We start from the raw sequence: 27,999 nt of genomic DNA, 5'->3' as shown, positions 1-27,999 counted from the left end.
TCCTGGTGGGACAATCTTGAAAGTGTACTGAAGAAGAAATTTCACACTCTCCATGTTTAAGAGTTATCTTGTAACTATCGGCTCAGGAAAACAGACAGAGGTAAAAGGTCAACCCAGACACAAAGTGAGACCAACAGGAGCATGCAGGCGAGGCTAGAGGAGCAATGCAAATACAGCAACTGCAGCAGAAATGCATGAACAATTAATTTACAAACTTTAACTTTATTTGAGAGTTCAACAATTAGGAGAAAATACATTGCAATTGTTTTAGCTTTTAAAAGATCCCAAAATAAATTACATAAAAGACTTGCACAGTTCTAGATATTAAAAAGATCATAAAAATTAATAGTGCTCATATGCCAAGATTAATCCTTTTCCATTTCGGCTATATTAAAAGTTGCCTGTGCAGGGATTACTTTTATAGCTATGCAGAAAACAATACAGTTTTCAGGTCTTGATGCCTCAGTGAAGATTTACAGGCATAGGCACTTAAGGGCAAAAAGAGATCCACGGAGATCACATCCCATGAAAGTCAGATCTCTATATTCACACACGATCTCTAACTAAACACTACTGTAAATTGCAAAAGGTTTTAAGTAGGCAAAATTATCCCGTATCAGTAGAATGGAAAGCGTGCTGTTAGATTACATAGGTTACAGTGGAGTTTAATTTTAATTCAAGACCTTGATGCCCCCACAAGGTTACCAGTGCTTTCTACACAAGACGTATTTTGCAGAAACTGAGTATGTTTGTATTGGGCCTATCTTTACAGGTTTGAGCCACACCGATTTTTACTGTCCTCAGCTCCCCGTTAAGGAAAAATGCCATTTATTCCAAAATTAACTTTTTCTTCCTTCATTGTTCCACACTTCTTCCCAAATTTACAGCTGCTGGCATTCAGATAGATAACCACAGAATGAAACCTAGTGTCAATTACTACTCCTTTCAACACATTCCATTACAGTATAAAACAAAACAACATTAAAGAAACCTCCACAGTATTGGTAGCCTCTTTCTACTGTACCACACCAAACTCTTGATGTGCAGTGAGCATATAGTTATCTTTCAAACAAAGATATGAGTTTGAAGCTTGGCTCAAGTTAAGTATCAGATTTTTGATAGCTAAGAGATAGCAGACTCAAATTTAGGAAGCTCTAGACACATTTTCATTCATCCCAGAAAACGTTTGCTTCTTTTCACCCAGATTTCGGTCTGTGCCTTTGGGTCCTATCAAGATACTATCTCCCCTTTATCCCAGAGCTTGTCTATTGACAGCACTACTGCTAGTCATACGCTCAGTGAAAATGCGAGTCTTTCTGCTCTGTATCTAATTCCTAATACTTTCATATTGGTTATTACAGCACAGTAAAGTAAAAGAATGTCATCTTCATTCTATTTGCTGTCCAAGTATTTCCCTACAGGATAACAGCTAGGTAGGTATTTTATATCAGTCTTGGTCCTGACACACTACATGCTCTCCTCTTAATGTGTCAGTCCTCGGCTCTAGTTACTCTCTCTGGAGGTATCCATGACAGAGTCACAGTTACAGGCTTGAAATATTATACATAAGCAACTCAATATAGCTCTGTTTCTGTTTAGCAAAATGACTCTTTCATAACATGACTTCCAGAAAAAGAGGGAAATAGGTCTCAGCTTCTGCCAAGAGGATTCTATCCCTTTTATTCTTTTATTTTATATACTTTTTTTATCCTTTCTGCAGATGACAGTCATGTGACCAAAGTACCAGCAGGAAAAATTTACCCAATGGGAGTGTAAATGACATTCTTCAGACTGCTTTGGGTATGGAGAGCTCCCAAAACTGCCTTTGGAAATAGCACAGGCAGCACTTCCACTGATGGGATTAAATGAAATCAGCTGCATTGTGCTGCAGCCATCCAGTTTCCTCTTTGGCTGCAAGTACTGGCATGAACTATGATAAGCCTCAGATAGTGCTTCATTGAAATCAAAGAACCGAGACAGCTCTGACTTATTAGTATTCTGTGAAACAGTGGCAACTGATTTTTAATTTAAAAAAGAAGAGGGAAAAGGTGATAAAAATCTCATATTTAAAAGTGTGCTTTCTGTTTACAGGAGTCTTTATTACTCCTTGATGACAAAGAAAGCATTAGGGTCTCCACAAAAACTTCACTGTGTGTTTGTAAAATTAAATTCTCCTTCCAGTAAATATCATATAATTTATCTAGTTCACCTTAAAAAAACCCCACACACATTGCAACGCCTATGAAGGATGTTAGCATGATAGTAGGAACTATAAGGTCCTCCGTCCAGTCAAGAAGGGGTACAGTCTGCATAAAAGATCTGGAAAGACCCCTCTGACCATATTCTCCACAGCCCATTATGTCTTTGGTCCTTCCATGGACAACAATATTGTCAAATAGTGTTGTTTCTGGATGTAGTCTTAATTTCTACTATAATCCAACCTACCGCTTCTGTTCCTAAACCAACTGCATTTGTACATCATGCTCATTCCAATCCATATCCCTCAGAACAGAGCTGGGAGTGCCCACGCTTTCCAGCAGTCAGCCTCGTAGCTTTACCTGATGACAGAAGACGGCTGTATATTGTGATCCCTCTCCCAGCCTCTGACTGGACTTACTGTGCACTCACAATATATATATACACACACACACACATATATAATGTGTGCACATGCAAAGTAGTACCGAGAAGAGAGATCAACAACAGCAAAGCAACATTAGACTTAAAACCCCTTAGCGCTCAGTGTACGAGCAATCTAGTTAGGTGAAAGTTTCAGACAGTCAAGTGACGTAAGCTAAAACAGGACATAAAGCAACATATCTCCTACATCAAATGTTTTCACACATTAGAGATGATCCTGCATAATCCACTCATATTCGTGACACATAAGCAGAAAAAGCAGTCACAAGGGTATCCTTCACAGAACACTCCTGCTATTACGCACCTTCTCTGACAAATACAAAAAATTGATTACGTGATCGGACATTTCAAATACAAAGTAGTACTATACATATCATAGCAAGCACACTTGGAAAAAGCAATAAATCAGAAAACCCTGCTGATACAGTAGGCCTAGAATAGCCCTATGATAAAGAAATGGCTTTTTAAAAGCCTTTACAAGGTCTGCACAGACTGTAAATGTTCAATATAAAAATAAACAAAAAAAGATACTAAAATATGACACAGTAAAATTTTTAAACAGAGAGGACTTGGTAACAAATACAAGCTGTTCCCCTTCACGTACACAGGCTGGAAATTGGAGCCACATCATTAACCATTTTCCAATTAAGCGAATTATTTTAGTCGACCTGCAACAAAATTTTGGTTGACATGAAATAGCTTAAGGCTTTATTGCTTTCATTTAAATTTGGCAATTGAATTTACAATCCTCATTGTGAGACAAAATATTAAAGTGTTTTGTTTTAGTTTTTAAACCCAAACTCTCTCTGCCTACCAGGAGGATAAGGTTAACAGTCAGTCAGTGGCTTTTAGCCATAAAGTCTGCAGAGATGACATATCAAACAATTACTCATTTATGGCTGAAATAGTGACAACTGTCATTAAAAAGGGGCTGATACCTCCCCTTTTCCATCTTTGATATGCTTTATCTTGGTAGAAGTAGTTTTGTGAATCGCATAATTCAAGATCACCAGAGCCTGTTACCAAAACTTAAAAGTGGGTGTAGTTTTTCTTCATCTGCAACAACGGAGAGACAATGACAATATCATCTGAATCGTCTGAGTGAGCTTCATCCACAGACAGAGGGAGAGTAGGCTGCGATTGCTTCTCGGAGGACCTGGCTGAAATAATTACAAAGGAAACAAGGTCATCAATAAACAACATTGACAAAAACAAGCCCTTGTGGGAAGTGTAATATTCTGAGCCATTAAGTTTCCAGAATTACCTACAGTTATGAATAACTCTGATCTGTCTTTTTCCGCACATAACTATTCCCGTTCCTCTTTAATGAAATGGCATGCATGGCAAGCATTAAGTTGACATACTGACCACGCATGATTTGTCTTATTGTCTTTAAATCTTTGCAAGTGGTTACACACCACAAAGTAAAGCAATTCGATACTGAAGCCATGTCAGGTCATAAAAATAAATATTTATTAGATGGCCAGAAAACGAAAAATTGACCCAAGCAAGCTCAAGCTAAGCAGAAAGGTCATAATAAGAACTTCAGTCACATATAGATAGAGCAAAAGGAAATAGATAGAAAAAAGATGGAAGCGCGCAGTGACTGTTTCATCCTTATACCTGTAAAATACCAAAAATATTATTCACATGCTGTACTACCTTAATGACAATAAAAATGGTGACCACACCATGGTTTTTTGGTTGGTTGGTTTTTTTTTTTCTTTTGCTTCTTTGCTGTTTTTCTGGACACGTGGTTCTAAGCATCTCATCAATTCCAATATTTGAAGAAATGTTCAGGGCACGAACAGATAAAACCCTAACGATTCCAGTAAATACTGGAAAATCAGAGGGATAAAATGGATACATAAAAGGCCCCTAACATCTGATGAGCAGAACCAGCAGCTTATATCCCCTCTACAAGAGATCTATGAACTAAATGATGACAGCTATTATTAATACCTTCTAGCACAATATCCTCCCCTCAGTTATTAATTCCTCCTAGCACAATATTCTCCCCTCAGCTCCACTTATTTTTCAGTTTCAAATATAAATTCTCTGAAAGGACTATCTCCCAGAGAAGAAAACAAATCAAGATGACCTGTGGTAGAAAGAGGAAACAGACAGGTAAGAAGCCATACACTGAGATTTTGACACTGAAAGGGAAGGGAAAATGGAGGGCACACAGAGAATATTCCTTGGGGAGAAGAACAGACATGCTATGGGTCTCATAGTGAAATAAGAGGTTCCTGACACAGAAAAAAACCTCCTGGTATGGAAGAGGAGGCATACACAGCAACTGGAATGTGGAATAAAGAAAGGGGACCGCAACCAGCCCAGAAATAGAGTGACAGACAGAGAGCCTGTGAATAGAAACAAGGAATGCAGGGAAGCCATTACATTGACCTCAGCCTACAGAAGCAAAGAAACACATGACTTTCTAGTTAAGTGAAATTCTTCTCTGCATCAGTCAACAAATAACGTAAGAGTTTTTCAGGCAGATCTACGAGCCAGTAGTACTGGTGATAAGGATGAGCAAAGAGAACTTCCAGAAGCAGGCATAATAACTAGAAGATGCAACTCCAACAATAAACATTATATATGAAATAGCTTAATATTGTCCAAATCACTCTTGATTATATCCTGCTCTTGATGTCTGAGGTTTTCTTGTCCCCATCTTCAGTTTAATATACTTCAGAGTGACAACTTTATCTTTGTGCTTGTGAAGGAGTAAGCACTGATTAGACTTAAGGGTTGTATGTAAATTCATTATGATTTCAAAAAAGCCTCAAATTAAGTTAATAGTGTATTCAGAGTGGCTAGTGATATGCAGAGAGAAATGCTGCCCTTATTCAAGATTGCTGGGCATGTACAGAACATATTCTTCCTTCCTGCCACTCCCCTGACAGAAAGAAACAAAATGCTAAGTTTCACAGACTGAATTGTTATTATCTGTTCCATTTCATGGGAAGCAGCAGAAATGGCTTTACAAATTTCCAAGTACTGTCCACATTCTGAAGACAAGCAAAGCAGCATTGAATGCTACACCACCTCTGCTTTTTTTTTTTTTTTTTTTTTTTTTTTTAGAAACAGACATCTAACCTGATGCAAACAATGAATTAAAAGTCTGCAATGCTAGACCAGGATTATATAAATTTATTCCAGCAGATACATAAGGTTCTTTAAAACACATTTTACTCTTTCCCATTCATCTCAAAATAATGCCGAAAGGCTAGTGAAATTAAATGACTTACTGCAATATATACTTTCACTGAAAGTTTAAGATCATTGCAAGATCTAGAGGTCACAAAATGCAAGTTTGGACTTGGGACAAATGAAGCAAGAGCTTGTTCAACAGCTGCATGATTTAAAGCTAAAGGAATTTGATTGCTTTAAGTTACTCAGCTGTTAAACAAGCTCCTTGTCTCATGTACTTTCCAAGCTGCAGGATGACCAGTGAAATACATTACATCAAAACCCAGTTTTGCTAGTGGATTTTTACATCAGTCATGAGCTAGGAATGACAGATGTTGGACTTTCAGTTAACTTTAACCTGTTTCAGCTACATGAATTCAAATGGCATATAACCTGCTATAACCAAACAGATCGCCGATGGGTCACATTTCTTCATATAGGTGGCATTTACACCAGAATGCTCTCCTTCCTTTAGTAGGTTTTTCCTGATTTGTCTTTTGGGAGAATTTGGTTAAACCCTCCAATGCACCAAGAGCTAATACTTCACAGAGCTACTCAGTGCCAGATAGTATTTTGGGCAGTTGGGCAGTTATAGAAGCACACATCCAGTATGTCTCTTCACAAGCTACCTAGATACATTCTGTCCTCATCCCAGATTTTGAAAAAGTCTCCCATATTCATAAGATCAGCAGCAAATATAACCTGCTTTGCTTCTACTCTCCTTTTTAATATTTGCCAGAAAAGGACTGCAAGGAAGAAAGTTTGAATACTTATGGTCTCCTGTCTATCCCTTCTGGTATAAATTCTTCCAGAACTTCTTCACTTATCACTTTGTCATCATAATCTGCAATAAAAGTTAGCTTTGGAGACTTCATAGCTAGACAGTGACTGTGCTCTAATAGTATTCGTACTATTGTATTTACCAGACTAGCTTCATCTTACACCCTTCTTTGGGTCTTAGAAGCACTTCTTCAGAAGCACAAAGCTTTTTTTTTTTTTTTTTTTTTTTAAAGTGATTCTTTCTCTTTGGGTAGAATTTCACAACTGATTTACTCTGGGTTTAGACTAAGCATACCAATAATGACTACTGCAGTACAGCACAGGCAAAACAGGATGCTACAGCATTTTTTTCTGGATACTGTCACTAGACGTAACTAAAATCACTCAGAACTCTAACTTCTTCAGAAGCAAGTACTACCTACTCCTTCACAAAGTAGAATATGCTTCTGAATATAGAATACAGTGAAGTTTCTTAAACACATTTTCCTTCACTGAAGGGTAACCTCTGTATTCGCAAGCCCTGCAAATCTGGCTTATTCCCCATCTCATATCTTAGAGAAACAGCCTCAGCTGCTTACAGCATGCTCTGTTTCTCAGCAAGTCTGCAGGGACTGTCAGCTTTTCATTGACAAAAAACAAGTCAATGTTTCTCAGGTCACCCTCAAAGTTGCTCTTTTTTCTTCAACTGGTCCATAAAAGCCTAAAATACCCCACTCTGGATAGAACCAACCTTTTTCAATTTGTTTTTAATTCCTTTGAAGCTGCATGTCTAAGGCTGTCTTATCTGCATCATTGTTTTGCCTTTCCAACTCAGTACTTCTAACATCCTCTTAAAAGCCTCTTTGGCTTTAACTCCATCTTCTCACAAACAGCAATGAAGAATTCAAGAAGGAAACCAAATGGCATGAGCCATAAAAAAGACAGACATTTTCCCAGTTTGTATTATAGTAGTACTAGTTGGCAAGGTTATCCAGGACTTCATTTTTCCTCTTACTGCAGCAACTGAAGACTGCTGAAAAAAACGTGACTAAATACGCAAGGCCGACTAGGATGGTTCTTTTTACCAGACGTCTGTCCCCTTCAGAAACTAAGTCAGGATGGTGAAAACATTCTCAGCTTGTCTATGGCTTCAGGCCCAAAATGTAGTGGAAAGTACCATACTACAGCTACATGGCTGGGGGGGGTTGAAAAGGAAGTAGAGAGGCAATACGGGGGAACACCATGTTCCTTGAACAATTGCCACTCACACCAGAGAGAGACCTTCCAAACCACAGTTGTGACAAAAAGGCAAAGCACTGTGAGGAAGCTGGTACTGATACTGTCAAAGCTTTTATTTTTTATGTAAGGGACTGCACTTGCCAGTATAAGCAACATGTCATCAAATTAAAAGAAGACACACACACAGAGCACAAGTATGCATTTGCACGTGTGTGTGCATGTGCAAATGTTCTCCATAAAATTGCGTGTGCACCCACTCAAAACACACATACTTTTGAACACAGAGGGAAATGAGATTACCAGGAAGAGACGACACGAAGATTGAAGGAGGTCTCTGGAGTGCTGCTGAGACCGGTTTCTTCTCTGTAATGTAAACTGCAGAATCTGCTTTCTCACTTGGCGCACTGGACACAGAGGGCCTGCAAAAAGACACACTGCATAGCGTGAGGCACAGAACAGTAATTGCAGTCTGTCTTCAGAGGGTATGCTGAAAAGTTTCTTGTGTTGATAGCCTCCAAGAGACAAAAGCTTATCACCTGCAGAAGTGAACTCAGACACTAAACTGAGGTGACAGCTGTGTAACCCTCCTTGTAACCACGGCAGCCAATATTAAAAACTTTTGGAGCAGTAAATCCTGGAGACAAAGGAAGTATTTTTCAAGACAGAGTCACCATAAACCTAAGCAGTAAGCAAATGCCTGTGTTCTTCCTGAGCTAAGTCACTAGATGGTATTGTAGCTCTCCCCTGTTCTTCCTCCACATAACCCTTAACTTTTACATGTCAGGGCTTCAGATTCACTTACATTAAGCGAGTGTACTAGCAATCAGTTTGATAGCAACTGTAATTTCGCCCCCCCCCCCCCCCCAAAGAGTAATTAGCTTACTTTACTTTTCCTCATTGCTACGGAAGAGAACAGGCAACAGGATATGGGAAGACTACTGCTGCAACAAGGAACCCTTTTAGTTGCATACCCTTTGAATTTTCTCAAGGGCAAGCTCTCCCTTGTCTTTGTTGGAACAACAGCCTTGTTCTCCTTCTCTGCCAAGGAAGCCACACTAAAATTATATATAAAAAAATGACCCCCTCCTGTAATAAAAACAATTTTGCTACTGCATGTTGCAGAAATATCTATTCCTCACTTACCTCTCCTCAAGCAGTACCGTACGTGCTAAGTGAGCCCTGAAAATGGACTGGATGAATGTCACAATCTCATCTTTCTCCTTGCAATCAGAAGACAAGCTCAAGGAGTTTGACATGGAAGACACACAGGAGTTCTGCAAAGCAATCAGATAAAAGAAAACTGACCTTTTACAGATTGCACAGAAGCTTGACAGAAGCTTTCACAATCCTACTCCTGATTGTGAAAGTGGTAGTAGAGCAAATATTCCCATCTTTTGGTCTGCAGTCTTTAAGGTTCTATAAGACTAAATCAGCAGGAAATGCAAAACTGATCATCATACAAGCTTTGAAGCATCTGTATTCAATTAATGAAAGAGCAGACACCTGCAAGGAAAGTTCATTTATTTTCCAGGAAGGAAATATTTCAAAGTTGAAGGAGGTAAGGCAACCTTCATGATGGATATATCTTCTGCTTGTATCAAGCAAAAGTATTCAGTCCTACTACATTGGGCCAGTTTACTGAAATAAAAGTGCATGTAAAGTGCAACCAGATGGACAACCTGCATGGATAATTACAAATTAACTTTAGCCTGCCAAAGGTCCAAAGGATGTTCATATAAGTTGGCAAATGATTTACAGAAACTAAGTGTTTAATTGGTAAGGAAATTTTTTCATATTCAGAACTGAGCAATCTGGAACGAGTTTGACATGACAGAGGACACTACAAGTCTTTGGTTGAGCATGCCACACGCGACTCCTTTACTTTTCAATCCAATCCAAGATGCTTTCCAAATTATTTCTGAACTTCAGTGACAAAGGTTTGTTTATTACTACAATGATTCAGTACTGAACACTTGAGAGCAAGTACAGTTTTCAATAGCACTCTGAATTAAAGAGTTGAAGGGTACGTTATTAGCTGATGGGAGAACCAGAAAAAAAAGAGGACACCTAGTTACAAGTCCATAATGCAGAGAAGTTATAGCTTTACTTCTAAGAAAAACCGTGAACTAAAGAAGATGGAAAGGCAGGCTAGGGAATGAGCTCGATATCTTTCTGGAATTACAGTGGTGCTGCCAACTAGTGCATTAAAACATCACTGGGTGATTCAGAGAATTAAGTCTGGAAGTATAGTACTTTACACTGTAAACTAAACATAATGGGAAGCCTGGATACACATTTGCCCCACCAATTACCTTGTTGTGAGATTTTGCATCATGCATCCTGTTATTCAGTAACAGTTTCTGTCGAGCCAAATGTCCTCTGAAAGCTGCCTGAAGCATAACAACTGCCTAGCATGGAAAGAAATAGGTAGATGTTAGCTCCTTTGAAAGATGGCAGCTATAAATTAAAACAAGAGTCCAGAGGGAAGAGGCACATGGGGAAAATAACTTTGCCCTGTGCAATGGAAACTCTTCGATGTCTTGACATATTCTTATGTTTAAGGGATACACACACGTCCTCATTACTTCACAGGTACTCTGCTGCAATCCAGAGAATCCCCAGCCTGTGACAACCCATAGACATACACCTCCAGGTTTAAATTCAATCTGGGAGGTGTTCATGATTGATCTTACCAAATGCAGTTAAGTTCTAGCTGCCAACGCTAGCCTATATTTCACAAATAGAGCAACATGCTCCCATTCCCATATTAGATTCTGGCTACCCAGCAAGCCCTGTGATGCTCTGGTACAATCAGAAATCAAGCCAAGTCTGGCAGATCATTGTGGTGATTATGCTGAACATAAGTCTCTGCTCTCTACTCAGATATTTTACTGGATTCTAATCAACAAAAAGCATCTAAACGTAAAACAGTATGTTTGCGTCACATGGTTAGAATTTGTTCTAATTTCTGAAAGTAGGATTTTTAATGTTCTGGAAGAAACAAATATAAGATGCTATGTTGCGCTATTTGAAAAAACAGTTTAATCAAAACCTTTGTGCAAAACATTTATCAAAAAGTGACAAGTTTGTCAAAGTCAATTTCTTCATAATACTCAGAGACATTTCTTCTTAGCAAAGGCTTCAAATTCCTACTTCAAATCTTTCTGAAGACGCATCATAGTGAAAATGAAAGCATTATTAGAATTACCTAATATAGAAAATCTTTCCTGTTTGTATCAAATTTTGTTCAAAATCTGCAAGATGCATGCTTCTGAAAAAGGTACCAAGTACAGAAAATTTAAGACCAGAAGGGGAACACTTTGACAAGATATATCAAACAAAACCAGGATGTCAGAAGGCAGATCATGAGCCAGCCTGAAGAACAATAAAACCTCTTTAAAAATAAAAAAGTTATTTGTTTGTGCTTTGATACAAATTAAATCTATTTTACTGTTTTGTTGGGTGTCATAAACACACTCACCTCATCCAGAGCAATTTCTTCTTTCTGAAATGAAAAAAGCCTAAGTTAATGCCACAAATATACACAAGTTTTATCTAATAAAGATTTTCCAAATTTTCCCCAACAATTAAAACACACAGAAATACCTGTCCCACCTCCCTCTGAAAACTCAAACAACAAACTTAAGGAAAAAAAACACAGGCTGTGCATATTTGAAAGATGCATGGATAGTTCTTTTGTCTTTAGTTTCCTAAGAAGCATTTACAAGACCCACCTCGCACCATATGTCCTATACATGGAAAAAGCAGCATTATGTTGTTGCCCATAGAACAAAATTTACGGTTAACACTGTTTTTCTAGATCATTTTGTCCTAGTTGAGTGTAACTCAATACATGAAACTTCCTTTATTGTTTGGAGGATTTCTGCAAGGGGAATTTAACTTCTCAGTGATACTCCAAGGAAGCAACAGCAGCGCTGCTGCTTCAAACACTGCTGCTTCCCTAGTTCTCTGCTCACCCAGACTCCCCCATTCAGAAACTGGCTATCTCACAGCAGAAACAACAGGGCTGGACTTGAAAAAAGCAGTGGAAGAGAAGATGGTGGTAAGGAATCACACTGGGAAGCACTGCTGCAGTTCCTGGAGCCTGGCAGCAGGTTGCTGTAGATGCTAAAACGAGAGCAAGATTCAGAGGGGGGGATGTCCTCACTGTTCCCTGATAGAATCTCACCTTGTTTCGGTACATCTTCCACTGTCTCTGGATGACTTTGGCTGCTTGTTCCTTCCTGTGATCTTCTTTGCCTTTAACTATGCAGACTGCTGAAGACTGCAAAGGAGAATCTCTAAACTTAGTACACTAAAGACACAAGTTGGAATTCTATGAGGGAAATGGGTTACAAATGACTCAGAAAAATCAGCATCAGTTGTTAAACGTTCATCCTGCCTGCAGGGTGGAAGGAAGTTAAAGAGGAAACTCTTAGTTCTGAATACCGCTCATGTTCAAACTCATCATCTAGATGACTTACAGTGAAACACATTCCTGTCCCCATTTTAGTTGTTAGAAGAGTATGGGAATGGAAAGGTTTTCATTTACACATACTCCTATTTTCCTATGCATTGCTAAAGCAATAGGAGCTCCAACAGTGGAATCCACTGCTTTGTTGATCAGAAATGGTTTGTATGTTATCGACAGACTGAGAACAAGTGTCAAGATACCTAATTTTGCAATTCTTCTCCAGGAAAGACTAGTATTAATTAACTGGGGAGCGCTCTCATGCCTCATCCTGGCAACTGTGGCCTCATAATCATGTTTAAACTTACTGATGAGTTGGCCATCGTATGACACCGACAAGACGGAGGGCTTGTGTAAATTGGCATAACTCTACTCATCTATCTTGAAGAAATTAATTAGAGGACAAAGAAAGAAATCAAGAACAAAACAAGATTTTGTTCCAGTTATTTCTTCTGAGGTGTGGTTGCATATTCCACCTCTCACCATCTGATCCTTTTGATCCCTAATTATCCCATACTAATTGTCATACCTCACTTGCCAAACAGAAGTTAACTGCAATTTTAAAAGACTAATTTAATTTGTTGGTGTAAAATTCTAAGTAGAGGAACAAGAGATTTTATAGACTCTGAAAAAACCTCTTGATTCTGTAAAAGGATTTATTTATAACCTAAAAACGCTCAGTTACAGGCTTAAGTTTAGCAAATGGATCATGTTATATTAAAAATGACAACCTACTATTAAAATGAAAAATTGGTAGGAACTTAGTGATAATTACAAATAATGGGAACATTTCAATAAATGGATGGTTACTGGCCAAGAATATATATAGTCTGCAGAGGAAAAAAGGAGCTGTTTGTTGGCTGTTTTTAAAAACTCAAGTTATTTGGTATTCAGAACATCATCTAGCATCCATCAGCCTATAACACACAAAAAAGAACCTAAGAATTGCACAGTATATCAAAGACCAGCACCCTCTTAAGCTAGTGGACATTTTTAATCATATTTTTTACTACCTGTATTTCAAGGTCTATTTATTTTTAAGTACAAACGATCAAAATCCCCAGTAATAATTTTCAACTAGGTTTTAGTGAAATGAGATTAACATGACCGCACTGCATCCGAAAGCATGTGTCTGTCAGTGCCCATTCATCTCTACTGGCCAGTTACAACAATATTTGGCAGAAGGACAGAAGATTGCAAAGATATCAAGTTCAGTCATATTTCACAGAACAACCCCAACTGATTAGAGCCCCATTTAAGATTGTCCAGGATTAACAGATGCACAAATATATTTATTAGATACCAGAAAATCCAGAAAGAAGAGGTTATGAATACCTCAACTTTAGAAAAACTTTAATTCAAAGGGGATAGGGGTTTATTTTATTGTATTGACATCTTCCCTAATTCTTTACTCAAATATGGTGTCCCATCAGCAGTGGAATTAAAAAAAGCTCAATTTTCATGATGATTAGTGCTCTACATCCTGTAAACCTTCCCATAAAAAAGTACCCTGCTTCCATCCAAACAGAAAGGCTAATGAATATTTTCTGCCTGAACAGCACATATGCCCTAACTGATCACCTGACCAGCATAAAAATCATTGAAAAGGGTTTTTTGCCTTTTGCCAGTCTGCCAGTGAGTACACTTCCCTGTGTCTCTATCCTTTATCCAACTGTCAACTCCTACAAGGCCTCCCTCCCTCTACAAAATTGGACTGAAATTAGCTAATGGGTTCAGATGTTGTAAGAAGATATAAGCAAAACCACACATGTCTTTTTTTTTTAAAAGGCAAAAACCCCAAACACTTAAAAGTGTAAGCTTTTTGCAACATTCCACTGAATAAGAAAAGAGTGATGGTGAGACAGCTAATCACTAAGAGAACAGCTCCAAAAAACCCCCAAGTTGCAGTGGTAATTACTGAAACAACTTATCAACAAATGCTGGGAATTAACCATCATTCAGAATGTCTATGACAAGATCTAATGCCTCTCTGAAAAGACACAACTAGCAGCTATTTAGACTATCAGCTCAATTTGCAATGTATTAGTTAGATGCAAGGGGAAAAAAATCCCCAAACCACAAACAAAAACATGCGTCTGTACCTTATTAAGCTTTTCCATTGTATCTTCTGCCACTTGTCTCTTCTCTTCCTCCAATTTTGACTCCAGTTTCCCTACGTTCTGTGTCAGGTTGTGGATTTCCTCACTATGGTTGGAAAAGCAAAGATATTTATAGCTAGAAATTTTCTGTTGTTCCTGCTTTGAAAATACTGAACCTATTTCATAAGATTTAGTTGCTTTGTTTTTTTTTTTTTAAAGGCCAAAGTGGGAAACTGCTCAGGATAACATGATACATATTCTTATAGTAACAGACATGTAACGTCAATTCTCAAGTTGTGATAGCACAGCCCTACCTTAAAATTTAAAAGTCCCAAGGTTACAACGGTACCCTTGATACTATTAATATTGCATCCAGATCTGCTACAGTTTCATATTTGTCAAAGTCCTTTCTTACAAAGCAAGAACAAAATAACTTTTTTTGCCACCCTTGCAGAGGTTTATTATCAACAGTTACACAGAATACATGAAGTAAATGGAATGGCATATTGGCGATGGTCTAGAAGCGCAGGCTAAGGTAAAGATACCACAGTTTTTTCTTAGAAAGAGAAAAAAATGTCTGAGCCCAATATGGCAGCTTTCTTTTTCCATTTATCTTACTAATTTTTATTATAATTTAATTCTTATTTTTACTGTACTACTTAGTCTTCCAATTCCTCTAAAACCACTCTATAGAATTCTTCCCCCAGTAACTTAATCCCTCCAAAACAGTTCTGCTTAAATGAATTCCCAGCTTCCTGCAGTTCAGATGAACTCCTATGGATTTTGAGCCACTTCAAAAGAGAATTATACTTTAACAGATACTTTTTTGGTTCTGAAAGGATCTACTAGTACAAAATATGATACCTTAAAGTCTGCTCTTCTGTACTCTTTTCTTCCATCTTATTCTGCCACTTCTGCAGCTCCAGCTCCACTTCAGCCTTAGCCTGCAGTAACTGCTTGATATCTAATCTACAAAGGTATAAGGAAATCTAAGCAATACTTAAGACATTCATACTTCAACAAAGCAGTTATTTTTCGTTTAAACTTCTAAATAAAATAGGTTCTCAAATTTGTAAAGTAACTAAATGTTTAATTTTTCCTTTTAAACAGAACAAAATGCATTGTTCAGAAGCAAAAGGCCCCTTTGCATGCTCTCACTATGCATTTTTGTTCAGAGGCAAGTTGGCACAGAAGGCAGTGTCTTATCAACAATTCGTAGTTGTGTGCACATCTCTGCTCATGATCAGATTAACCTGCCTGCCCCTATGCATTGACACATCAAACGAGTCCAAGCAATACAAATTGCAAATCAATCGCTTACTGGGGAGAAAAGAAGTCACAGTGCATCATATGGCAGAAGGCAGGCTTAAATGGAGAAAGCGGCAGATCAGGACAAAACGTTGAAAAAACAAGACAAAGTTTTACAGCAAAATACTTGCAAGAAGTGCCGCGTAAAGTGACATATAACCCTTCAAAGGCTTTTCAGTGTGGTTGGCAAAAAGCTATGCCTTGAGAAATGTGTTAGAAACAATGAGAAATTCTCATTTTCCATCCTCTGACTCTTTTTCTGCAATGTAATTTTACAGCGCTAGTAGGACTAGAAGCAGCTTTTGAAATAACAGTTGAAGGGACCCTCAAAATTTGTTTTCTTGCTGAAAATGTGAAGGACTTGTTACATCATTTCATAATGTGATATGAAATAATTAAATAATTCATACCTACAAAAGAACATCTCAGACAAGAGTCGCACTTACTCTTTATTGAGGAGGAGATTTTGAAGTGCCTTCCTATCACTCTTCAGTTTCTTCACTAGCCCTTGGAGGCGACAAAATTCCTCAACATGGTCTACCTGTTGAGAGGCTGGAGGATCCAGGTCTACAGAAGGCGAAGATGACACAGCAAGTAACTGTGATGACTCACTATCTGCCGATGACAGCCTGGTGTTCTCCATGGCACATACTTTCTAAACACGATAAATTTACACAAAAAATACAAAAAAAAAAGAAAAAGAAAAAATTAAATTTAGCATAAAATGATTTTATTTAGGCCATGAGAAAAGATCAAATAGAAGTTAATTCTAAAATGTGTATCTATATGTAACAAGTATGAGAAAAGAAAAAAAGGAGGAAGGGCACTTGGTACAGACATCAGTTTACATGTACAAGCCAGAATGCACAAAGAACTACATGCCATGAGCACAAGCCAAGGGTTCTACATTTTCTGCTCAAAGACAGGTAAGATGGCCACATGACTATGATTACTTACTTTTTCTAGTTCTGAAATCCGCCTCACCAGCCTCTGTCTGCTCCACTCACTATAATCTAAATACAATAACAAAGCTTTCAACATGAAACTATATCAGTGGGTCAACATTGTTCTTGCTTTTTGAAACTTCTGTCCATATAGAAAGACCATCTAAAGACCTCTGAACCACAACTTTAAATATGCGGCAATGAAAAAATGAGAATGGTCTTAAAATTGTCTGACTTCTACACCAATTAGCTCAGAAGTCAATATAAACCATTCACATTCATCAGTTTTCAATAACTGAAAAACAGTTTTCCAGTGAAACGTTAAATCTTCAAGCGATTCCAGTCCAGAATTCTCAGGGATAATAATAAAGGAAACCCAGGCCTGACTGGAGCAGCACATCCAGAAGTCAGAGACAGACTCCTGTAACAAACATCTCATTCCAACCTTTGCCCCTCCTGAATCTTCACCTTTGTAATAACTCCCTTATTTCTACCATTGTAGGGTCCTGCTCTCAAACACATCTTTCAAATGTACCTAAATCCCTTGCCCCATGTTCACCAACTTTTCAGCACGTACTTTTTGTTTTAGTGGAAGGAGGAGAACTGCTCAGTACATGATCTAGATCTTCTTTCAGCCTCCGATTCTCATTCTGCAATTCCTTGATGTTCCTGGATAATCTCAGGACAGCAGCATTCAGTGCCTTTAGTCGTTTCTGGGTATCTCTGCCCTCTGTACTTGGAAACAGCGTCAAAACCAGAAAGTTAACTTAAAAGCAGAGAACAAGGAAGCAGCATTAAAAAGAATGGAACAGCCTCAATATTCAAGTCAGCTGGCTACGTTAACTGTCTCCACTCCCTCCCAATAGCATTTCTCAACATTTTTTACTTGAGGAGTTATGTATTCTTTTAGGAAAAAACATGCAAAGACCATCTTGCTCAACACTTGCATAACTGTTTTAATTTGCATCAAAGAAAGAAGATATTTTGAAACTTTGAAAGCTCATTTATTACTTTTACTTCCTCCCCCTCTCCGTTTCATTAACGCATAAACAAGGGTGCTCGTATGAGTTTTACTCATTTGGTTTTCTATTTGTTTTGTTAACCAACCTTATAATGCTTTACCAGCGCTCTATGGACCACTGATTTAAAAACACTTATCTTCAGCCAATTGGGAGACTCCTCCAACAAACTGTTCAGCACGGAAAGCTAACCTGCGTGCTCTGAGTTGCTTTCTTTCACTTAAAGAGATTGAGACTGGGAGAGAGAGGGCTATACATAGATGGAATAACTCTCAAACAAATCCAACACACAAGTGTATTTTCAGATAACTGTGAATGCTTCTCTAATGTAAAAGAAACTATTCCTGTGAAAGTAAACTCCAGAGAAATTTCTTTCTTCATTTAAGATACCTTTCAATCAATGAGAGATTTGAAACAGATTTGAAGAATACAGATAACATCGATGTGATGGGAATAAAAGGCATCAGAAAGGGAAAGACTGCTATGTGTTAAAACTATTTGAAATATATTACAGTGATTTTGCCTTTTTAATTTTTCTAATAAAAGGGGGAAGAAATCTCAGCTTCTAGATGTGCAAAGTTGTAAAGTTTGTTCACAAAACAGATTTCTAGTGAGATCAAATACTTGTTCTTTATTGCTATGAGAAAGTTCTTAAAAACTTACTTCTGGAAACAAAGGTCTGAAGTAACTGATGGACCTACTTTTGGACAAATGCCACTGCCAATGACAATCACAGAACAGTTTGTGAAGGAATCTTACATCCCATCCGCTGGAATAATTACAAGGTAAAGGGGGAGACAGTCTACAATTAGCTTATCAGAGTGGAAAGCTGAATCTAATCTACCTTTTGGAAACTAAAAGGAAATGAAGCCATAAAACCAAACAAATAAGGCTGTCCAGGTGTCATGGACGACTATGCACACAGCTGTCCCAGGCAGGAGGGAAAAAAAAGTAAAAACCAAAACACAACACACCACCAAAAATGGGAAGTGACAGACATCATAGAAATCATAACCGTATCACTGAGTGCCATTATTTTAGGCTCATCAAAACCTAAATGAAAGGATTGCAGACCATTTTGAGGACTTGAAAGGTTGCCTAGTTTCTAGCTACAATTGGATACTACAGCTTCACATATAAACAATCATATTTCAGCATTAACACTGAAAAAGAGGAGCTAAATGCCATTCACTTCAGCCAGAAATAATGTAGACAAGCTCTCCTACAACTCTTTCTATGTGCCAGAGTCCTGACCTTCAAAATCATTTATTATTTCAGTGCTCAGCCTCTCAAGTAGAGACTGACAGTCATATAATAGAGAAAGACTGCCCTGACCACTGCTTTTTGAAGCTATGAATAGATGAGGACAAGGAAGAGACCTGATGACTCATTTTCACCTGTAAATAAATTAGGTGTGATGGCTTACAGCCTCGAGAGGCTAGTCACTGCATGCCTAAGCCAAAAGAGATTTTTTTTTTTAAAACAGTGACAAAACAAATTGCAGTTTTCAATCCACAAGAGACAGTGAAGTAGGGAAACACAAGTAGTATACATAATGACCCATAAAGAGTTCTCATATGTTTCTATCAATCTAAATAATTACACCCAAAATTAAGACAGTTGCCTGTACCTAACACTAGGAGAGCAAGCATATTTTGAAGTGGTATAGTAACAAATTTTCCTGTCCCACAAGACTCTATTACCCTCTTCTGAGCTCAAATAACACTCACTTGCATAGATGCTTTTAATTTGCTCTCTTACTGGAGCTTTGTCTTTTGCCTTTGTGCTTTGATTTTTATTTCCGCTGTAGACCATTTACCCTCACCACCATGTACACAACCGCACACTAGTGACAAGCACTAGTACAAGCTTCTCTGACAGTGTCTTACTAGTGCCACTCATGGATATCTCACAAAAGCTACCTTCACCTGCGGATCTGTCTCTCTGTACCACAGGAAAATAATGTTTACTCCAAAATACCTTCTTTGCAGCATACACCCTAGAGCAAGATGCAGAACTGACTCAAGAGTAAAATGCCAAACATGTAGTGAGTTTGTTTCAATCAACAGTGATGTCAGAATAGGTGTGATTATGGGGGAAGATGGATTTTGTTTAACAGAGACAAATTTTCAGAGCTTTCATGTACTTTTTAAATAGCTCTAGTATTTTTTCCACATCCACAAAATGACCTATCCACAAGAAAAAAAAAAATGTGACTAAGACATATGCGAAGGCTGTGAAGCCAACCAAAGCAGTACCAAGTAAATCCAGCAATCTAAATGACAAAATAAATCGTTCCCATGTAGTTGTTTTCCATCAGTTAAAGTAGCATATGAGTGATATATCAAACACATACACGCAAACATGTGCCTCAAAAGAATTAAACATACTTTTTCCTCATAGTCTCAGATTTTGCCAGGAGGAGCTGGAGACGATGAACCTGTGAAATATGAAATATAGATGCCATTAAGGAGCTAGCTGTGGAAGCTGACACTGCTAATGCAACACATTTGTCCATTAGGTGAAAATCAGAACAAGACTCTTTGGGTAGCAGCAGAGGCAATGATGCCATCACTGAAAATCAGGCTACTGTTATATTGGCTTTCATCTAGACGCTACACTTACAGATGTACGTTAGTTTCTTTATTTCCCCTTTTTGGTTAACACGCTCAACTTACTGAAGAAAAAAGGTTTTTCAGTACATATAGTTGGAGCTATAAGAATATCTATGAAAATCTGATTCCGATGACAGGTACAGCTAAACTGTGAGAAACCTATCTAAAATATTCCATTTATACTCCAACTCAACAACTGAACAACTTCCTCTCCTGTATGCACATTGAAGGACCTGTCAGACATACCTCTTCATAGTAGGTTTCCATAGCTATCCTCATTTCTTCCAAATTAGTGGTCTTCATGTCTGCCTGGAATTTGCTGAAAATAGAATAATACAAAAAATAATCCAGTCAGACCAGCAGAGACACTGCAATACCTGTTGGTTTACAATTTCTGGGTGGGTGGTTTATGACTGCTGATATGTTCTCAGAGTTCATTAAAATGTCTTAAGGAACAGAAGAATACAGATGAAAAATAACATGGATTTCAAATTCCCTTTATTATCTCATCCAATACAAGTCTCTACACCCCCAAAGTCATACTTATTAGTGTTGTCTTTCTCCTTGCACTGTTGTTCTAGCTTGAGAATCTTCTGCTTTAATCCACTAACCACCTACAGAAAGAACAAAGAGTTCATGAGTCCTAGAATAGTCCGTCTCTTCACAGAAGTTCCATTTCTCCATAACCTTGCCCTCTCTTCATGAATTGTACCTAATCAGATATACTTATTCCTACATACTTCAGTATTCAGTAAATCATACACGTCTGCTACCCTGTGACAGAGAACACTAATGAAATCAGATCACTAACTTATATCTGTAGTAACATAACCAGCTTAATATTTATACACAATCATTAAATAAGAACAACTCTGCCCATTACCCTGCTAAATTCAAAGCAGCAAATAATAGGGAGAATGCTCCCTAAATAGATTCAAGACAATGACAAAGAAGGCTCCCTAAAATAATGTTAATTCCAGATCTGTTACTGATTTCTTATCTGACTATAGAAATAATGGTTACATGATTCCCTAATTGCTTATTCTTTCTTACTTAATTTTATTTTTTTAATCAGTAGTGTTTCAGCTTGGCAAGAGGAAAAAAGGAAAAATGAAAGCAAAAGGTAATGAAGAAACTATTACCCATCCATTATTAGTTTTCTTTTCTGACAAAGTTCGTGCCAGCTCAGAGCCCTGCAAGATAAGACAGATAAGCAAGTGACCAACCTTGCTATATTCTACTATATTTTACTGCCAGCTCTTTCTGCAGAATTTTCTAACCTACTCATCTCCACAGTCATTTCACAGTCCAACAGCTTAAGTTCTGAAGTCCCTACGTTCATGGTTTTATATTAGCACACTTCTCCCAAGATGTAGATTTGTACACAGAAAGTGACAGCCACAAGGAATTCAGTGAAATTCAGGTCTTCTAACTATGACCCTAAATGCTTCTCAGCCTTGTGGGTTTGACAATAAGGCTCATCTTTTGCTTCCTGGTTCAGGTCTCAGGACCGCATGCATCAGTCACCATGCAAGAGGTTAACTCCCTTCCACTCTCAGGCAAAATATTCAGAAAGCGGGCCTCTAAAGAGACAGCATTTTAATTTTACCTTCAGAAATTAAAAGTATCTTTGCTAAATAAACTTATCAGCACAGCATGGCATGATCTTCCTTTAAACTGAGCTGGACTGGTGAGCTGAGATACACAAAACAGAAATCCCTTCACACCAACCAACCACCTCTCATATTCAAGCTCATCATTCCTAGGAGCCAACACACTACAGGCTCCTGAAATCTAGAGAGACAAGGAGAAGAGGATCACACTTGCTCAGCGCTTTTGCTCCACTTTTATGCCCCCAAGAAATAGTCACCCTGGAAGCATCCAACAGTTGTTCAATCTGTTTATCCTTTCTATTGTTCTCTTCTTCTAGTCGACGGAGCTTAGTTTTCATTCTATCTCCCTCATTTTTCTGAGCTTGTATTGTCTAAAAGAGGGCAGAAAAATTGTAAACACATTTCAAAAATAGAAACACACTGAGTTTTCACATGGAAACATGTTTTCATGTCAGTAACAATCCAATTACAATGGCCAGGATGAAGCAAAAGAAAAAAAAAAAAAATAAGAGACCATCACACTGGACCAGGGCTGGCAAATAAGGGAGGTGACAGGGCAAAGATAAAAGGAAAAGGTTTAACAGAAAGGCAACCTTACACAAATGATCTACAACAGCCAAGATATTTGTCTATAGGTATCCCTAGTGTTCAACATGCCCAGTCCTCATCTTTCATACACTGCCCTAAACTCAACTGACAAATTGTTAAAATGTGATGGGTAACAGCCAGGAGTAGGGTGGGGGGGGAAAAAAAAAAAAAAAAAAAAAGGAGGTGGAGGGACAAAGAAACCAAATGCAATGAACCTTTTCAGCGTCCAGCTAGGGCCATGGCTGGGGTTCAGGACTGGGTATACTTCAAGGCTTCCACATCCCGTACTCAGAAGTATCTATCACACCATAAGAACAATGAAATTGCCTTAAACAGACACAAGTTTAGTTTAGCCTTACATTACAAATGCAAAAAAATCTGGTGGATGTCCCAATTGTAGAAACCAAAGTATTCTGAACCAATAAGGCCTGGACATCTACAGGTGGATGAAGCGATGCTATGACTTTCTATGTAAGTATCAGAGAGACTGTACCTTTTTCAGTTCTATAATTTCATCATACATATCTTCTTTTTCTTTGTAGTCAGGAGTTCCAGGAATGTAGCCTACAGAAAAAGGTACGTGAAATAAGTTGATCTGAAAGTGGTACTTTTAACTAACCAGAAACCTTACAGTCAAAGAAAAATATCTAGAACAGCACCAAACTGGAAGTTAGGCTTTTTTTTTTTTAAGAAGAAAAATCAGCAAGGAAATTAATTTTAGAAATGGAGGTGAAATGGAAATGTTACTGTATGAAACTTCTGCCAGATTTTACAGCACATTTCTCCTAATTACTTCTCTTCTCTCTGGTGCTAGATTAAAATATCCATTTCGAGAAAGATATACACTTCACAGAAGACTGTAGTCTTCTCATCCCAACAAATCAATCATTTACAAAAGATTGCTAAAAGATGTCCAGAATACATTTTTCTATTTATGCCTAACGTGTAAAAGTATCATCTTTTAAAGTTGTCAGAAACTGTGTATTACCAGTAACAGTACAGGTGTCATTTTAAATGGAAGTGGGATTTTTAAGTTTACAGTTCTCCTTTAAGAAAAGCAGGATAAAAGTTTTAAATTTTGCTCTTCTCATGAAACTCAATTGATTTTAATATCACAACCACAAGATAGAACACTTTCTAGAGAAGAAGTAAAAGGAGTCAATTACATAGAATTTCAGGCAAGCAGATGGTTTCTATCAATGGCTCCTAAACCATGTTTTGCAAAGTCACAATAAATTGTCTACAGCTGGCCCATTGAACCATATTATATTTGCAATGTTTTCAGCTGCACATGCATAGCAATTTGCAAAAAGTTCTGAATTAGCTAATAGTGATTCATTGATCAAAAAAATTTGGAAACTCCTGTCTTATCCAATTTAGAAATCTCAAAAACTATCTCATGGACCATATTTTGACACATATATTTTAATACAGGCTAAACTGAAATGGCTCTCGCTTTACTAAAGCTAAGATCTTAAGCAATGTGTGTTTTTACACAGAAAAAAGATCATTAACTTTTATCTACCACACCATTACATAGTTTACCATTACTAGAAGAACGAGAATGTTTTGGCTTCTTCATTCCTAGAGCTTCCTTCAAATATTCTGGAGTGCTACTAGAAATGTTAGTTCGCATATGCCCCATGTCAACATCTGATTTCAGAGGATGGCTCATTCCTGCCAACAAAAATGGAACAAAAATGCAAAAATCAGGGATAATTGTGAATTAAATTTGTGGATTTATTCTGAGCAAATGCAACATAGAAAGCTCCAGATGCTGTTAATTATTCCCTCTATAAATTCCAATGCTCAAGATCAGATAATTCCAACCACCCAAATAAATAATAGTGAAATGACTTCCTATGTAGCCTATAATCAAATACAAAACTATTTTTAAAGAGTTTATATGTTAAGCTGTCCACAACACTGAACTTTATCCATATATGCAGATAAAGTTGCTATACTAATACCTTGTTTCAGTGATCCCAGCCACATCTGCTTTGGGTTTTTTACAGCTGCACTCTCCAGACGTGCACTGCCTGTTCCCTGCAGAGATCGCCAAACTGCAGCTTTTTTAGGATACAGTTGTGTGCTAGAGCTGTATGGAGACTCTATAACAAAAGAAAATATCTCAGCATTGCCTTAAAAAGCTCAAGGTCACAAAAATTCTTTTCTGTCTTGTGCTTCAAGGTTCCCAGACACAGTCCTATTACTTATAAATAGAATTTAACAGCACACTACGTACTGGCTTATATGGAGTAATGGGACATTCACATAAAAAAAAAAAAAAATCACTATAAAGAAAAAATCCAATTCCAAAAAATTAAGAGGCTTAGAAAGAGGCATAGTGACAGTAATATGACTCAACACACGTAGAAATATTTACATGTACAGTTTGGACAGGCATCCTTAAAATACCTGCATTTCTAAACTCATACATTAAATTGACCTTTCAGTGAATGTATACACAAACGTTCTAACAATGAGAAAAATATGTATGGCTAAACAGACAGAAGTAACTCTATAGCTACTAATCCACTAGCAATTTTCTTGCAGTAATCGAAGAACAGGATTGGCCTAATGCAACTGCTGGGGAGCCCCTCACATTACTACTTCAGGTATGGTGATCAGGTTCAAATACTGACACTAATTCCACTTCAAATTATTAGTATAGATGTGCACTATATGGGCTAACTAGTTAAGTCTTCAAATTACCAAGAGAAGTAGATACAGTAAGAAGCAACGTCACAAACATCATAGTTAAAATTAAACAGCTATTTTAAATTCCACCATTTAGGCAAGCAAAGGGATTTCAGGAAAAGATAGACAGATGTACATCTACCAGAAGAGCATGCCTTTTCCTCAACCTAAAGCAAAATTTAAAAGTACACTATTTAATTTATTAGAAACAATGAAGCAGAGAACTGCTTAGTCTACAAACATAGATATCTACTGGATGGTAGGTAGCTCCAGTAATTCTAGATTCTTTCTACACAGCAAGTATCAGCATTTCTCCAAAAAGACAAAGAGAAGAAGAAATTCAGAATGCTTGCCATTAGAAGGGATAATATGAGAAGAAAGTAGTTTATGCTGGAGAATCAAGAATTACAACTCACCCATAAACTTCAATATTTAGCCTAGTCTAACTTCACAGATTACAGAACAAATCTCAGATAGGTGTGCTCTGCACACACCAGTGAGTAATTCTAAAGAGAATAATAAGATGTTGTTTCAGGTAAATCTTCAAGTTCCTGTGTCCCACAAATCTATCTTGTTTTGCAATAACAGAAGCAGAAGAAAAAATTTTGGAACACTTACTTGGTGACTTTGGAGGCTTGTGAAAAATTTTCTTCTTTAACTTCTGGAAGAGAAAAAGAATTTTTTATGTATTTAACATATGCCACTCTTCAAAGATTTCACCAAAATATTGGCTTCCATCTCCATTTTGTATGCAGATCATTTGTTCTAATAACACAAAAATCTTCTGTGTAGAAAAGAAAAATAGTAGCATTACGTATATGCAGATTTGACCACAGCAACGGTCACCAGAATGAAGGTGGTGCCTACTGAAGTTTTATGCTACAGATAAGAAGTAGTCTATTCATGCTCAGAACACTAAGACCTTCACCATCAGTATTAAAGACGAGTAGCAGCAAATTCAAGATGATCACAGAGTAGAGGCTGATCTGCAGAACCATTTAGCTAAAGGAAAGACTTATTCAATTCCATTAAAACTCTGTAAAAGGATTACCTAGGCCCGTAACTTGATAGAACAGCAAAATGAAGCCAAACATCATTTGCAGCCCCCAGTGCTGAGAATTTAGAAGCCAGAATTACATCTGGAATTGGAGGAGGTTTTTGAATCAAACTACGTTGCAATAACATTGTTAGCTCTCCTCTCTGAAGGATGCCTTATTGACCAGGAGGCATCACGTGGATATAGTGTGTGCAAGAACATGCTGAGAGGCCTTTTAAGGCATTCATCCACAGCATGCCATTAACGAAACTCACCATTTCTGTATCTGATTCACAGGTTATCACAGACAGGCTGTCATCTCCCTGGGAAACAGAGACATTAACTGTGACATTTCCTACTAAATAATTGGTTATAATACACATCCAGAAAACTTTACATCCTTTTATTATCACAACAGTTTGAGTGCAATAAATTCAAATGGTAAATGTGTCACCACTGTTGTAAAAAACAGCACCATTTGCTCTAACACAAACGTCCTGTGTGATATAGTGCAAGTCACTTCAGACTCAAGCCACAGACACTTATACGCTTCAGTGCACAGCATTATAACAGTTGAACCTTCAGGTGCCCCATCTTCCAAGGTGCTGGTTCTGCATGAATTTCTCCACCAGTAAGAGTTAAGCAGCAACTCATCCGTCTGTCCCCTTCCTCACTCACTTGTTCCTACCCTTGCTATGCTATGGGAACATTCAGTAAACTCGACTGGAGAACTGATCAGGCTGAGGAAAAAACCCCAAACCAAGGAATTAAAAAAAGCAGTTAATTTTCCCTCAGACTGAGCTGACAACTTTCCCTGCTTCTCAAATGTAAGCATATCCACAGCAGAAGAAAAATTTCCACTTTACTTTCAAATTATCTGAATGTATGCTGCCCTTGCAGAAAAAACATTTTCACTTGCTACTGACTCCATGGCGCTCACAGGTGCAGCACCGTTCTTTGGACAGATGCTGATCTATCTCATTGTAACGGGCAGGGCAGGGTGAAGTACTTTTGAGAACCCTGGTTGACAGAACAGGAGCTGGGATTGACAACAGAGCAGGTAAAACAGCTTTTTGTGCTGGCTGAGAGCAAGCAGGTACACATCTCACACACCATGCCATATAGTTTTTAATTTCCTGAGGCAGCGTTCCTTGCAGCACACTGATTATTTTTGTTATTTTAAGGCCTTTTTATCACTCTGGGACATCTCTCTACCTAACTGCAGCCATCGCATTAGGAATCGGAGAATGCGGAAGGCACCCAGCCTTGATAGGAGATGATAAATAACAAAACATTCACCGGGATATAAACATGCAACAAAAACACCACAGCCCTTGGAAACCTTCACAGTCCCTTTGCTCTTGCAAAACAGGCCCAACAAGAGCCACCTAAAACAGACAACAAGAGAACATGGTGGCTCCTAGCAAAGGGCCTCAAAACCTCCATTTGGCTGCCGAGGGGGAGGGAAATGAACGCTAACACGCCCCTCGCCGTGCTACCGGCCAGCCAAGGAGATACAGGCAGAACCCCTAACCCCGTGGGCTGGAGACGGACGAAGCCGTCCTCCTCTCTCCTAGCCACCGCCTCGCCAGCCTGGCGAGCCTGAGGGGGCTCCAGGCTTTGTCCCGGCCCCGCGGGCAGGCGGGAGCCTTTCCCGGGCCGGGCCCGGGCTGAGGCAGGCCCATGCCTGGGGCCTCCTCCTCCTCCCCGCCGCCCGCTCCTTACCAGCTCCCCCTCCGTGGCCGCCTCGCCAGCCCCCCGGGCCATGGCGGG

The 27,999-nt window shown here is 38.3% G+C and overlaps 1 protein-coding gene across 1 annotated transcript; it reads right to left on the bottom strand.

Annotated features, from left to right (window-relative positions):
- Nucleotides 1-208: 208 nt before the first annotated feature.
- IQCE (IQ motif containing E) lies at nucleotides 209-27,999 on the bottom strand. Its single transcript, XM_050905717.1, has 22 exons — nucleotides 27,952-27,999; nucleotides 26,502-26,549; nucleotides 25,809-25,851; nucleotides 24,461-24,601; nucleotides 24,036-24,167; nucleotides 22,984-23,054; nucleotides 22,160-22,273; nucleotides 21,432-21,482; nucleotides 20,833-20,903; nucleotides 20,536-20,608; nucleotides 20,065-20,114; nucleotides 17,233-17,390; nucleotides 16,669-16,724; nucleotides 16,158-16,366; nucleotides 15,268-15,372; nucleotides 14,407-14,509; nucleotides 12,023-12,118; nucleotides 11,315-11,338; nucleotides 10,146-10,241; nucleotides 8,977-9,107; nucleotides 8,134-8,252; nucleotides 209-3,800 (listed from the first exon to the last, which is right to left on the bottom strand). The coding sequence occupies exons 1-22, from the start codon at nucleotides 27,991-27,993 to the stop codon at nucleotides 3,670-3,672; spliced, it is 2,064 nt and encodes a 687-aa protein (XP_050761674.1). The 5' UTR covers nucleotides 27,994-27,999; the 3' UTR covers nucleotides 209-3,669.

The sequence above is a fragment of the Gymnogyps californianus genome, chromosome 15, assembly GCF_018139145.2.
Source record: "Gymnogyps californianus isolate 813 chromosome 15, ASM1813914v2, whole genome shotgun sequence".
NCBI lineage: Eukaryota > Metazoa > Chordata > Aves > Accipitriformes > Cathartidae > Gymnogyps > Gymnogyps californianus.
The sequence above is the reverse complement of the archived record's forward strand: the minus strand, read 5'-3'. Positions and strand labels throughout refer to the sequence as shown.